Below are 14,692 nucleotides of genomic sequence, written 5' to 3' on the forward strand. Positions count from 1 at the left end.
GCAGCTCCATTGGAGCCAATAGGGACAGATCCCCCAGCTGGTGTCAGTCGGCCGCAGCTCCATTGGAGCCAATGGGGACAGATCCCCCAGCTGGTGTCAGTCGGCCGCAGCTCCATTGGAGCCAATGGGGACAGACCCCCGGCTGGTGTCAGTCGGCCATCTCAGGATCTGTCCCACATTCTCTCTCTCTATCTCGCTGCCCCCCCACTCACACACTCACACACTCTCTCTCTCTCACACTTACACACACACACACACAGACACACAGTATCTGAGTTCCTCTCTCTCTTCTGACTCTTCTCTTCAGGCCCTGGGGTTTCCTGGGGCCAGACAATTTGGCTGGGTATGCCCTCCAGAGACCCCCCACTCCCCAGCATGGGCTGGGGTGCAGCCTGCTGTCTCCTCTTTCCCCCAGTCCACTGGCCTCGTGACATGCCCCTTGTCTTTGTGCATTCAAGGGGAGCTGCGTTGGGCTGGGTGTGAGGCGCTGGGAGGTGTTAACTCTGCCCAGGGATGCAGGGAGGGGGCCAGGGACAGATCCAAGGGGATGAATGGGGTCAGAGGGCTAGAGCTGCCTCTGGGCCCCTTGGCTCAGCCCAACAGCAGGACTGGGGGCGTTCTGTGCTCATAGCTGTGAGGACCTGTATTTTCAGACACTTCTAGGCACCGGGGGCCACAGCTGGCAGCTCCCCAATAGGGCCCCTCAGGGGCCGCTCAGGTCCTAGGAAACTTCTCAAGCCAGGCACCAAAAACTGGGGGCCACTTTTGAAAACCAGTGCCCCGCTTTTGCTCAGCTATTTACAAAGGGGTTGGGGGAGGAGCATGGTCCCTGTCTGTGCCCTCGTGCCCACCCACCCCCAGCAGTGCCCTGGTGGAGCTGAAACTCCCCACACATGCCCACAAACACATGGGCCAGCTACACCCCTGGGGGGCAGAGAACATCACTCTATGGACTTCAGGAGCTTAGCTTCCATGCATGTGTCAGGGAGGCTGGACTGGGCAGGAAGGGATAAGGATTAAAGTCCATGGGAGACCCTCCCCCTCTCCCAGTGCCCGCTTAACACAGGGAGTGGTGCCCTATGGAAACACAGCCCCCCCTGCACCCCCATCTACACGGAAAGCCAGGGCCAATGGTGAATGCAGCCCCCCCCCCACCCTGGACCCCATTTACACAGAAAGCCTGGCCCTATGGTAAATGCAGCCCCCCCACACACACCCTGCACCCCCTTTATACAGGGAGGGGGCCCTGCAGGGGACACAGCCCCACACGCCCTAAGCATCCCCTCCCCCTTTCTTCAGCCCCAGTGCATGAGTCTCCTCTCAGCTGCATGAATGGAAGGGGGCAGGCATGGCTCCTATAGGCAGCATGTTGAGAGGTTCTCAGAGCCCCCCCACCACCACCATCCCCCCCAACCCCTCCCCACTGAGCCACACACAGCAGCGAGCCTGTCTCAAAGGGGCCCTTTCTGAGGGTTTTTTCGAAGTCTTTTCCCCCTTTGTGCTGCGGCTTCATTAACATTCCCGCAGCGCCGGCTCTGCCGAGGCCTGGGCTTTTGTGGTGCTCGGGGAGGTCAGGAGGCCACGGGGAAGAGGTGAAAAGAAAAGGGAAGAAAGAGGAAGGAAGGGTGTAATGGGGGTGGAGGAGAGCGGGGACGGGGGGAAAGGACAGGGCTGGAGGAGGGAGGGGGCATGTGCTGGGTATGGGGGCTCTGCTGCAGGGCGTGGGCTGAGGGGCTCAGTAGGGGGCGCCCTCTGGGGCGGTCAGTGCTGACCCCAATGCCCCAGTGCCCCGGGGGGGCATGTTTGGGGAAGTTCTGCCCATTTGGTGAGCAGTAAAGGGATGCTGTGTTTACCCGAATTGGGGTATTAACGCCCGTGCCCTGGTTCAATCCCAAATCGCGTCCTGCCAAGTTCTGCCCGCAGGTTCACCTGCCTACGGGCAGCGCCTTCATTTCCCATCCTCACCCCTGCTCTGCCTGGCTTAGCGGGGACACAGCACTGCCTGGCCACCCCTCCAGAGTGCAGCTGTTCAACGTCCCCCTGCCCCACCCCAGAGGCAGCTGCAACTCAGCCCCAGGCCCGGGCTCGCTGTAGAACCAGCCCCAAGGCCGCAGCTGTGGGCCTGGCCGGCCCTGGGTAATCACCACCCCATCCCAGCGCGGGCCTGCCAGGCAGGAAGGGGTTAAGGAGCACAAAGGAGACCCGAGTGACCGGCCGGATTAGGGCTTCGCCTTGCCAGTGAGGGGCGCAAAGGAGGGGGCGTGTCCATGCTCCGGGGAGGGGGGCGAGACCCCGCCCGGGAGCGTCCCGGTGCCCACTGGCTCCCGAGCCGGCGGTGCACCCAGGGGTGCCGGCCCGCGCCCCGTGGGGATGTCTCGCCGCAAGCAGCGCAAACCCCAGCAGCTCATTTCGGACTGCGACGGGTCCACAGCCTCCGAGAACGGTGGGTGCCGGGGGGGCAGGGGGCGGCAGGTGCTGCCGGCAGCCGCGGGGCGCCAGGTGGTGCCGGAGGCCGGGGTGGCCGGGCAGGCGGGACAGGGGACTTCGCAAACTACGTGAAAGTCGCGAAAGACTACAACTCCCACGGGCTGTGCCCCCTGGGCCAAATCACCTGTCCCCTGAACCACCTCATGGGTCCTCCGGCCCCCCCATCTCGCTATGTCTCCCCTTCACCCCTCATCTGTCCGCTGCACCCCGCATCTATCCCCTGACCCCCCTCATCGGTGCTCCGGCACCCCATCTAGCTATGTATCACCTGCACCCCTCATCTCTCCCATGCACCCCACATCTATCCCATGAACTACGCATCTCTCCTCTGAACCCCCTCATAGGTCCTCTGGCACCCATCTAGCTATATATCCCCTGCACACCTCATCTGTCCCCTACACCCCGCATCTGTCCCCTGAACCCCCTCATCAATCCTCCGGCACCACATCTAGATATCTATCCCCTGCACCACTCATCTGTCCCCTTCACCTCACTTCTGTCCCCTGTCCCCTTCACCCCTCATCTTTCCTCTTCACCCCTCATCTCTCCCCTGCACCCCGCATCTGTCCGCTGAACCCACTCATCAGTCCTCCAGCACCCCATCGAGCTAGGTATCCCCTGCACCCCGCATCTCTCCTCTGCACCCCTCATCTCTCTGCTGCACCCGCATCTCTCCCCTGAACTCCCTCATGGGTCCTCCAGCACCCATCTAGCTATGAATCCCCTGCACCCCTCCTCTCTCCCCTGACACAACCTCATGGGTCCTCCAGCACCCATCTAGCTATGTATTACCTGCACCCCTCATCTCTCCCTGCATCCCACATCTGTCTCCCGACACCCCCTCATGGGTCCTCCGGCACCCATCTAGCTATGTATCCACTGCACCCCTCCACTGTCCCCTGCTCCCCGCATCTCTTCCCTGAACCCCTGCATGGGTCCTCCGGCACCCCATCTAGCTCTGTATCCCTTCCACCCCTCTTCTCTCCCTGAACCCCGCATCTATCCCCTGAACCCCATCTAGCTATGTATCCTCTGTACCTCTCATCTCCCCCTGCACCCCACATCTGTCGCCTGACACCCCCTCATGGGTCCTCCAGCACCCATTTAGCTATGTATTCCCTGCACCCATCATCTCTCCCCTGCTCCCCGCTTCTGTTCCCTGAACCCCCTCATGGGTCCTCCGGCACTGATCTAGCTATGTATCACCTAGACCTCTCATCTCTCCCCTGCACCCCGCATCTTTCCCCAGACACCCCCTCATCGGTCCTCCGGCACCCAGCTATGTATCCCCAGCACCCCGCATCTCTCCTCTGCACCCTGCATCTGCCTCCTTCACCCTGCATCTATCCCCTGCACCCCTCCTCTTCCTCCTGTACCCCCATCTCTCCCCTGACACCCCCTCATCGGTCCTCCAGAACCCATCTAGCTATGTATCCCCTGTACCCCTCATCTCGCCCTGCATCCCGCATCTGTCTTCCGACACCCCTTCATGGGTCCTCCGGCACCCATCTAGCTATGTATCCCCCTGCACCTCTCCTCTATCCCCTGCTCCCCACATCTCTCCCCTGAACCTATCATGGCTTCTCCGGCACCCATCTAGCTATGTATCCCCCTGCACCCCTCATCTCTCCCCTACACCCCGCATCTCTCCCCTGACACCCCCTCATGGGTCCTCTGGCACCCACCTAACTATGTATCCCCTGCACGCCGCATCTCTCCCCTTCACCCTACATCTGTCACCTATCCCCTGCACCCCTCCTCTGTACCATGCACCACTCATATCTCGCCTGCACCACCTCATCTCTCCCCTGCACCCCTCCTCTGCCCCCTCCCCTGAACCCCTCNCCCTGTACCCCGCATCTGTCTCCCGACACAACCTCATGGGTCCTCCGGCACCCCATCTAGCTATGTATCCCCTGCACCCCTCCACTGTCCCCTGCACCCCTCATCACCCCCCTGAACCCCCTCATGGGTCCTCCGGCACCCATGTAGCTATGTATCCCCTGTACCCCTCATCTCCCCCTGCACCCAGCATCTGTCTCCTGACACCCCCTCATGGGTCCTCCTGCATGCAGCTAGCTATGAATCCCCTGCACCCCGTATCTCTCCTCTGCTCCCCGCATCTATCCCCTTCAACCTGCATCTGTCCCCTGAACCCCCTCATCTCTCCCCTGCACCCCTCCTCTGCCCCCTCCCCTGAACCCCACATCTGTCCCCTTCACCCCACATCTGTCCCCTGTGCCCTTCACCCCTCATCTCTCCCCTTCACCCCGCATCTCTCCCCTCAACCCCTCCTCTGTCCCCTGAAACCCCTCAGCAGTTCTCCGGCACCCCATCTAGCTATATCTCCCCTGCACCCCTCATCTCTCCCCTGCACCCTGCATATGTCCCCCGACACTCCCTCATGGGTCCTCCGGCGCCCATCTCGCTATGTATCCCCTGTACCCCTCCTCTGTCCCCTGTACCCCCTATCACTCCCCTGAACCCCCTCATGGGTCCTCCGGCACCCCATCTAGCTATATATCCCCTAAACCCTCCTCTGTCCCCGGCTCCCTGCATCTGTCCCCTGAACCCCCTCATGGGTCCTCCAGCACTTATCTAGCTATGTATCCCCTGCACCCCTCCTCTGCTCCCCGCATCTGTCCCCTTCAACCTGCATCTGTCCCCTATTCCCTGCACCCCTCCTCTGCCCCCTCTCCTGAACCCCTCATCTGTCCCCTTCACCCCACCTCTGTCCCCTGAACCCCCTCATCAGTCCTCCGGCACCCCATCTAGCTATGTATCCCCTGCACCCCTCATCTCTCCCCTGCACCCCGCATATGTCCTCCGACACTCCCTCATGGGTCCTCCGGCGCCCATCTCGCTATGTATCCCCTGCACCCCTCCTCTGTCCCCTGCACCCCGCATCTCTCCCCTGTACCTCTCTTCTCCCCCTACACCCTGCATCTGTCTCCCGACACAACCTCATGGGTCCTCCGGCACTCATCTAGCTATGTATCCCCTGCACCCCGCACCCCTCCTCTGCTCCCTGCATCTGTCCCCTTCAACCTGCATCTGTCCCCTATTCCCTGCACCCCTCCTCTGTACCCTGCATCTATCCCCTGCACCCCGCATCTGTTCCCTGAACCCCCTCAGCGGTCCTCCGGCAGCCCATCTAGATATATATCCCCTGCACCCCTCATCTCTCTCCACTGCACCGCGCATCTATCCCCTGCTCCCGCATCTGTCCTCTGAACCCCCTCATGGGTTCTCTGGTACCCATCTAGCTATGTATCCCCTGCACCCCTCATCTGTCCCCTCTCGCCCCTGAACCCCCTCATTGGTCCTTCGGCACCCATCTAGCTATGAATCCCCTGCACCCTTCATCTCTCCCCTGCACCACACATCACTCCCCTGAACCCCCTCATTGGTCCTCCGGCACCCATCTTGCTCTGTATCCCCTGCACCTCGCATCTGTCCCCTGAACCCCTTCATGGGTTGTCCGGCCCCCACATCTAGCTATGTATCCCCTGTACCACTCATCTCCTCCTGAACTCCGTATCTGTCTCCTGACACCCCCACATGCGTCCTCCTGCACCCATTTAGCTCATGGGTCCTCTGGCACCCCATCTTGCTAGGTATCCCCTGCACCCTGTATCTGTCCCGTTCACCTGGCATCTGTCCCCTCTCCCCTTCACCCCCCATCTTTCTCCTGCACCCCTCCTCTCTCCCCTGCACCCTTCATCTCTCCCCTGTCACCCCCTCATGGGTCCTCCGGCATACATCTAGCTACGTAGCCCCTGTACCACTGATCTCTCCCCTGCACCCCGCATCTTTCCCCTGCACCCGCATCTCTCCCCTGAACCCCCTCATCAGTCCTCCGGCACGCCATCTAGCTATGTATCCCCTGCACCCCTCATCTCTCTCCTGAACCCCCTCATCAGTCCTCTGGCAAGCTATCTAACTATGTATCCACTGCACCCTCATCTCCCCCTGCTCCCTGCATCTGTCCCCTGACACCCCCTCATGGGTCCTCCGGCAACCAGCAAGCTATGTATCCCCTGAACCCCACATCTCTCCCCTGTACCCCCATCTGTCCCCTTCACCCTGCATCTGTCCCCTGCACCGCTCCTCTGTACCCTGAACCCCCTCATCAGTCCTCCGGCACCCCATCTAGCTATCTCTCCCCTGCACCCCTTATCTCTCCTCTGACACTCCCTCCTGGGTCCTCCGGCACCCATCTATCTATGTATCCCCTGCACCCCTCATCTCTCTCCACTGCACCCCGCATCTATCCCCTGCTCCCGCATCTGTCCTCTGAACCCCCTCATGGGTCCTCTGGCACCCATCTAGCTACATATCCCCTGCACTCCTCATCTGTCCCCTTCACCCCGCATCTCTCCCCTGAACCCCTTCATGGGTTGTCCGGCCCCCACATCTAGCTATGTATCCCTGTACCACTCATCTCCTCCTGCACTCCGTATCTGTCTCCTGACACCCCCACATGCGTCCTCCTGCACCCATTTAGCTATGTATCCCCTGCACCCCTCCTCTGTTCCCTGCTCCCCGCATCTCTCCCCTGAACCCCCGCATGGGTCCTCCAGCACCCCATCTAGCTATGTATCCCCTGCACCCCTCATCGCTCCCCTGCACCCCGCATCTGTCCCCTGAACACGCTCATGGGTCCTCTGGCACCCCATCTAGCTATGTATCCCCTGCACCCATCATCTCTCCCCTGCACCCCTCCTCTGTCCCTCTCCCTTGGACCCCTCATCTTTCCCCTTCACCCTGCATCTGTCCTTTTCACCCCTCCTCTGTCCCCTGAACCCCTCCTCTGTCCCCTGAACCCCCTCATCAGTCTTCCAGCACCCCATCTAGCTATGTAGCCCCTACACCCCTCATCTCTCCCCTGCACCTCTCATCTCTCCCCTGACACCCCCTCTTCAGTCCTCTGGCACCCATCTAGCTATGTATCCCCTACACCCCGCATCTCTCCTCTGCACCTCGCATCTGTCCCCTTCACCCGTCCTCTGTCTCCTGCACCCCTCCTCTTTCCCCTGTCACCTGAACCCCCTCATCTGTCATCTGAACCGCTGCATCTGTCCCCTGCATCCCTCATCTGCCCCTGAACCCCTCATCTGTCCCCTGCACCCCACATCTGTCCCCTGCACCGCATCTAGCTATCTCTCCCTGCACCCCCTCATCTCTCCCCTCCACCCTTCTTCTGTCCTCTGCATCCCACATCTGTCCCCTGAACCCCCTCATCGGTCCTCCGGCACCCCATCTAGCTATGTATCCCCTGCACCTCACATCTGTCCCCTGAACCCATCCTCTGTCCCCTGAACCCCTTCCTCTGTCCCCTGTCTCCAGCACGCCCTTCTCTGCCCCCTGCACCTCATCTAGCTATGTATCCCCTGCACCCCCGCACCTGTCCCCTGCACCCCACGTCTGTCCTCTGTCCCCTGAACCCTCTGCTCTGTCCCGTTCCCAGCACCTTCTCCTCTGTCCCCTGCACCCCATCTAGCTATGTATCCCCCGCACCTCCTCATCTGTCCTGCACCCCGCATCTGTCCCCTGAACCCCCTCTTCTAGCTATGGACCCCTCATCTGTTCTCTTCACCCCCTCTTCTGTATACCCCCCTTGCCCCCCTCTTATGTTGCTCCCCACCCCTCATCTATGTATCCCCTGGCACCCCTTCATCTTCTCCTGCACCCCCTCATCTGTCCTCTAGAACCCCATCTAGCTATGTATCCCCCTGCACCCCCTCATCTGTCCCCTGCACCCCCTCATCTATCTAGCCCCATACACACCCCTCCTCTGTATATCCCCATGCTCACAATCTATAAGTCTGTCGTCTCCTACACACTTTTCTACCTGTCCATCCATCCACCCACCCACCCACCCACCCATCTCCATACACCATCTGTCCGTCTGTCTGTCTCTTCCCCACTCTGTGCAGCGCCGGTCCTTTCCCAGCCCCCTCGGGACCCTTTGTGCGGTTGCTAGGTAACCCTGTGAGCCCTGGAAATCTTCTCTTCTGTTGAGTTTGGGGTTTTTTCTTTTTGGGACTTTGGCTGCGGCCGAGGGAGCCAGAGAAACGGGCCGGGGCTCCCTGGTGGGGCGGCTGGTCAGAGCAAACATGTCAGGGACAGCCCCCCCAGTCCGGCTCCCCCTGTGTCTGTCTGGTGCCAAGCAGCAGGGCCCCGCAGGCCTGAAGCCCCCACTGTGTACACGGACTCCTGCTGCTCCGGAACCAGCGGGGCTGGATCCCGGGCTGGGGTAAACCTGTGTGAAGGAAGCCACGCCAATTCACCCAGCTTCTGGGTCCCCAGGTTATCCCCACACCTGCTGGCTTGGCCTCGGGCAGTGCTTGGAGCCCCGGGGGTACACAGATCTTCCAGGGGGTACGTCAGCTCAGCCAGAGATCAGCCTAGTTTTACAACAGGCTCCAGAAGGAGCCTATGGAAGTCAGTACAAACTAAGCGAGCGTACAATGACTTGTTTGGGCTGCTCTCTATGCTACAGACGGAAATGTGGGTACAATATTGATGTGCCCGTTGGTTTATTGTATGATTCTAGGGTAAAAGCGAGGAAGTCAGCCGTTGTTCAGTACTAGTGTGCCCTGGGTGCAGCTGCCCCGGGCATGGGGGAGTATCAGGGAGCAGGGATCCCGGTTCTTTAGGAGGGGCAGGGACCCGCAGCTGGGATCTACAGGGTGCAGGGACACCCCCCCCCGCCCTCCCTATATGAGGGCGCAGGGACCCCTGGCTGGATTTGAGGCACAGGGACCCACGTCTGGGCTTGGAGCTCGGGGACCCTCAGCTGGACTTGGGGACCCCCCGGGCGTCGGGGCGCAGGGACCCCCGGCTGGGATCGGGGCGCAGGGATCCCGGCTGGACTCCACACGGAGCGGGATCCCCGTGAGTCTGGGCGCCCGCAGCGCCGGCCCCGGGCTCGCCGCCCCGGACTCCGGACACCAGAGGTCCCTGCAGCCCCGGCGGGTCGGATCCGCTCCGGCTCCTCCCTACATCCGCTCCCTCCTCCTGCTTCCTCCCCCCGCATCCTCCTTCTCCTCTGCCCGGAGTGCGCAGGCCCCGCGCCCGGACCGCCCCGCGCCCGCAGCTCCAGCGCCCGGGGACACGGGCCATGGCGGAGCCCGCAGGTGCGGTACTGCCCCTCGGCCCGCCCGCTGGGACCGGTCCCGGGCCTCCTCCGCCGCCCGAAGGGGGGCGGCTCGTCCGGCCTCTGTCCGTGCGTCCATGCACCCTCTGTCCGTCTGTGCATCCGTGCGCCCATGTCTGTCCATCCCTACCACCCCTGCAGCCTCTGTGTGTCTGTCTGTCCCCTGCACCTTTCTGTCTGTCCGTCCGCGTATTACCTGCACCCTCTGTCTGTCCGTCCGCATCCTGCAGCCTCTGCGTGTCTGTCCGTCCCTTACACCCCGTGTCTGTCCGTGCGTCCCCTACACCCCCTGTGTCTGTCCGTGCGTCCCCTGCAGCCTCTGTGTGTCTGTCCGTCCCTTACACCCCCTGTGTCTGTCCGTCCGTCCCCTGCAGCCTCTGTGTGTCCGTGCGTCCCCTACACCCCCTGTGTCTGTCCGTGCGTCCCCTGCAGCCTCTGTGTGTCTGTCCGTCCCCTGCACCTTTCTGTCTGTCCGTGTGTTCCCTGCGCCCTCTGTCTGTCCGTGTGTTCCCTGCGCCCGTCCGTCCATCCCCTACACCCTGTGTGTGTCTGTCTGTTCCCTGCACCTTTCTGTCTGTCCGTGCCTCCCCTGTGCCCCTATGTCTGTCTGTCCATCCCTCCCTCCCCTGCACCGAGTGTCTGTCTGACCCCTGCAGCCTCTGTCTGTCCATCCCGTGCACCCTCTGTCTGTCTGTGCATCCATGCGCCCATGTCTGTCCAGCCCTACCTCCCCTGCACCCTCTGTGTCTGATTGTCCCCTGCACCTTTCTGTCTGTTTGTCCGTCCATATCCTGCACCCTCAGTCTGTCTGTCTGTCCATCCCTCCCCTGTGCCATCTGTCAGTCTGTCCATGTGTTTCATGTGTCCCAATAGGGTTACTCCTGATTTACACGCTGGGGAAAGGAGAACCCTGCACTGTCTCCCTCTCAGCTTGGGACCTGACCCCCCTCCCCGGACTCTCTTGTGCCGGTGGGGGGTGGGGGTGCGTGGAGTCAGGGGGCACCGTGCGGGGAAAGCCAGCTGGGCACGGTGTTCCGGGCGGATTTCCGAGTGGGGAAGGGGGAGGACTGCATGGAGGGGACTGGTGGGAGGCATCTCCCCAGCCCTTATGCAGCCTTGAGGGGAGCAGGCTCCTCTGCCCCCTATAGCTTTGGGGGGATGTAGGGACACCCCCTATAGATATGGGAGATGTCTCTGGTTCTCCTATGGTTTGGGGGAGCTGCAGTAGCTCTGGGGTGCTGGGGGCTCCCCTGGCATTGCCCTCCCCCAAGGTCTGACCCTCTGTCTCTCTCTCTCTACAGGGGACACAAGTGACGAGGCAGCCCTGTCCTGCCCCACGGAGCTGGCTGCCCACCGGGACACCTGTCACCCCAACCAGCCCCCTCCCTCCTCCTCCTCCTCAGCCAACGGGCAAGACAGCGCTGGCTCTTCCTCCTCCTCCTCCTCCTCCTCCTCCTCGGAGCCCCGGCCCGACAGCCCCCCGGGCATGGAGACAGAGATGGCTCCTCCGGCCAGCAACCCCTTGGCCCCGGAGCCGCCCCCTCCTCCACCGCCACTGCCCCTGGCTCCGCCAGCTGCCCCCCCCCCACTCCGGGCACCTCAACATCCCCCTGATCCTGGAGGAGCTGCGGGTGCTCCAGCAGCGCCAGCTGCACCAGATGCAGATGACGGAGGAGATCTGCCGGCAGGTGCTGTTGCTGGGCTCCCTGGGGCAGTCGGCCACCTCGGCCCCCGCCCCAGAGTCAGCCCCAGGGGCCTCCCACCAGCCCAAGGCCCCCTTGCCTGTCTTCTCCATCAAGTCCGAGCCGGTGAGGACCCAGGTGTCGGGCTCCCCAGAGGTGCCCAAGCCCACCTTCTTCCACCTCTACCACCCCTTCCCTGGCAGCGCCAGGGGCCCCAAAGCGGAGCCCATCCTGGCCCCAGCATTCCCCTCCACGGGGCTCCTGGCCGCCCAGTGTCTGGGGGCAGCACGGGGCCTGGAGCAGGCCACCTCCCCAGGGCTGCTGCGACAGAAGAACGGGGCCGGGGGGACCGAACCGGGGCTGGAGGAAAAGCCAGGGGGTCGGCACAAGTGCCGCTTCTGCGCCAAGGTCTTCGGGAGCGACAGTGCCCTGCAGATCCACCTGCGCTCCCACACGGGCGAGCGCCCCTACAAGTGCAACGTCTGTGGCAACCGCTTCACCACCCGGGGGAACCTCAAGGTGCACTTCCACCGGCACCGGGAGAAGTATCCACATGTCCAGATGAACCCCCACCCAGTCCCTGAGCACCTCGACTACGTGCTGACCGGCGCCGGGCTGCCCTACGGTATGTCGGTGCCGCCCGAGAAGGCCGAGCCGGGCGAGGAAGCGGCGCCCCCCGAGCGCAAGGGGCTGAGCGCCACTGAGAGTCTGACGCTGCTCTCGGGCACCGCGGCTGGGGGTGCGGCTGCCGCTCCGACCCTGCCCATCTTCAACAAGCTAGTACTGATGAAAGCAGCCGAGGGGCGTGGCAAGGGGGACGAGAACACGCCGCCAGGGAGGGAAGCAGAAGGAGCCCGGGTGCCCCTGGGCAAGCTGCCCAGCTGGGCCCTGTTGGCCAACCACTTCAAGGCAGGCAGCACCGGCTTCCCCTTCCCCTACGTGCTGGAGCCGCTGGGAGCCTCCCCCTCAGAGACCTCCAAGCTGCAGCAGCTGGTGGAGAAGATCGACCGACAGGGGGCCTCACCCGGAGCCGGCCCAGCGGCTCCCTTGGCCTCCTCGCCGCCCTCTTCCTCCTCGGGGCCCAACCAGTGCGTGATCTGCCTGCGGGTGCTGAGCTGCCCCCGGGCACTGCGCCTCCACTACGGGCAGCACGGTGGGGAGCGGCCCTTCAAGTGCAAGGTGTGTGGCCGGGCCTTCTCCACCCGGGGCAACCTGCGGGCGCACTTCGTGGGCCACAAGGCCAGCCCGGCCGCCCGAGCCCAGAACTCCTGCCCCATCTGCCAGAAGAAGTTCACCAATGCCGTCAGCCTCCAGCAACACGTCCGCATGCACCTCGGGGGCCAGATCCCCAATGGGGCCCTGCTGCCCGAGCCCCCTGCTGCCCCGGGGGAGGGTCCCCGCCAGCCCGAGGGCCCTGCCCCGCAGAGGGACGAGGAGGAGCTGTCGGATGAGGAGGAGGAGGAGGAGGAAGGCAGCGATGAGGACTCACTTGACAGCAGCACAGAGAAGGCCCTGGGGGGCTCGGAGGGGGCATCCAGCCCGGAGGAGGAAGCAGCCCCGGCTCATGCCAAGGAAGAGGAGGATGCTGGGAAGCTAGAGGTGGGGGGAACAGCTGATCCCAGCGCCTCGCCTCCTGGGGGAGGGAGCCCCCCACCCGCCGTGGAGGGAGAAGGGGACCCCAGCACCCAGAAGGCAGAGGGAGGAGGAGACAGAGCACAGGAGGGAGAGGAGGAGGGGGCAGCAGGGGCTGGAGCCGAGGAGCCACGGGCCAGCCAGGCCAAAGAGGGGGTGGCGCTGGCCTGTGGGGTCTGCAAGGAGGGATTCCCCGACGGGGCAGCACTGCGTAAGCACGCCCTGGCAGCCCACCACCAGGTAAGGGAGCCCCTGCTCCTCCCATCCACCCCCCAAGCCTGTCCCCTGCCTCTCTCCCTGCTCGAACCTCCCCCATCTGCCCTTGCCTTTACACAGGGTCTCCCTTGAGATGTAATGGGCTCCCCTGTCTGTCTCTGTCCCTGTGGCAGGTTCCTCTGGGCAGCACAGTGTGGAGCTGCAGCACAGCACGGCGTGGACGGGGTCTGGTCCCAGAGGCCCCAGCAGCACCAGGAGGCGCAGCAAAGCTGCAGGAGTTCCTGGCGCGGGATGTGCCAACCCAACTGGTGGGGCCCCTGTCCTTCTGGAACCAGTACACGGCCTTCATCGCAGGGGGGGGCCTGGCCGCCAAGACCTGCCGGGGCCCTCCTGTCACCGTCACCCCCTCCTCCTCTACTGCAACCCCTGTACTTTTTGGCCCAGCCACCACGCCCAGCAAGGCGGCCCCCACTGAAGCCAAGGAGAAGCCGGCAGGAGGACTTCCAGTTGCAGGGGAGGCTGTCCCAGAGAGCCAAGGCAAGGCGGAGAAGTAGCCGACAGGTCCTCAGCAGGTAACATCCCTCCTCCCCCGGGGAATAAAAAGAGGAGGAGTTTGACCCCAAAGTCCAGCCTAGCTGTGATGAAGGGCTGCCCCAGAGACACAGGAAATCCCCCCAACCTTCCCAGCCATGGGGCTCATTCCCCAATTTAGCCACTTCTTGGGGGGCGGGGAGCTGGGAGGGTGGTTGATGGAAAACATGGGGGCCAGGGCAGACTAGGGGTCACTTGGGAGAGGGCTGGGGTAGGAGGTTGCTTGGTGGGACGGATTTGGGGTCAGAGGTCAATTAGGAGGGGTAGATGTCAGAGGTCATGCCATCAGTTTGGGGGGTTGTGCAACCCCACTCTGTCCAGCAGTGCTGTCCCCTAACCCCATCTCTCTCTCTCTCTCCTCCAGGGGGCGCCAGCCCTGGCGTGCTGCAAGAGGCACCAGCCCCTGTGGGGAGATCAGGCATCGGGGACTCGGCCCCCACGCAACTTTAGTGGCATTTTAGTCTTTTACTTTTACCGTAGCTCAGAGGGGACTGGACGGGAGGCAGGCCCCTGGCGCAGGGCCAGCCACCAGGGCCAGCCACCCTGAACCCATAGTGAAGCGCCCTCTAGTGTAGAACAAAGGCCCAGCCGCTCTGGCCAGGGTCAGCGGGACTTTGTCTGCGTCCACCATTAAAGCAGTTTGACAAATCCCCAGAGACTCGGATCTTATTCTCCCCAGGGAGAGGATGGGAGGGGAAGGTGAGTAGGGAGATTCAGACATTTCTCTGTATCACACACACGGCAGGGCTCATCCCCTCCAGCGGGGACGGACGGACGGACGGACACACACACACACACACACACACTTGTTTCCTCCAGCAGGGGGCAGCAGGGACACACACACAGCAGGGCCTGTCCCCTCCAGTCGCGGTCAACAGGGACACACAGACACACAGCAGGGCTTGTCTCTTCCAGCAGGGGG

General features: G+C 63.0%; 1 protein-coding gene across 1 annotated transcript; it reads left to right on the top strand.

Moving 5' to 3' along the window:
* Positions 1–9,505: 9,505 nt before the first annotated feature.
* SALL2 (spalt like transcription factor 2) lies at positions 9,506–14,420 on the top strand. Its single transcript, XM_034787759.1, is given in 5 exon segments — positions 9,506–9,629; positions 10,951–11,228; positions 11,230–13,203; positions 13,353–13,751; positions 14,135–14,420. Coding segments are annotated over 4 exon segments (2,649 nt in total). The 5' UTR covers positions 9,506–9,613; the 3' UTR covers positions 13,734–13,751; positions 14,135–14,420.
* Positions 14,421–14,692: the final 272 nt, after the last annotated feature.

This window comes from Trachemys scripta, chromosome 12, assembly GCF_013100865.1.
Source record: "Trachemys scripta elegans isolate TJP31775 chromosome 12, CAS_Tse_1.0, whole genome shotgun sequence".
In the NCBI taxonomy this organism is placed as follows: Eukaryota; Metazoa; Chordata; order Testudines; family Emydidae; genus Trachemys; species Trachemys scripta.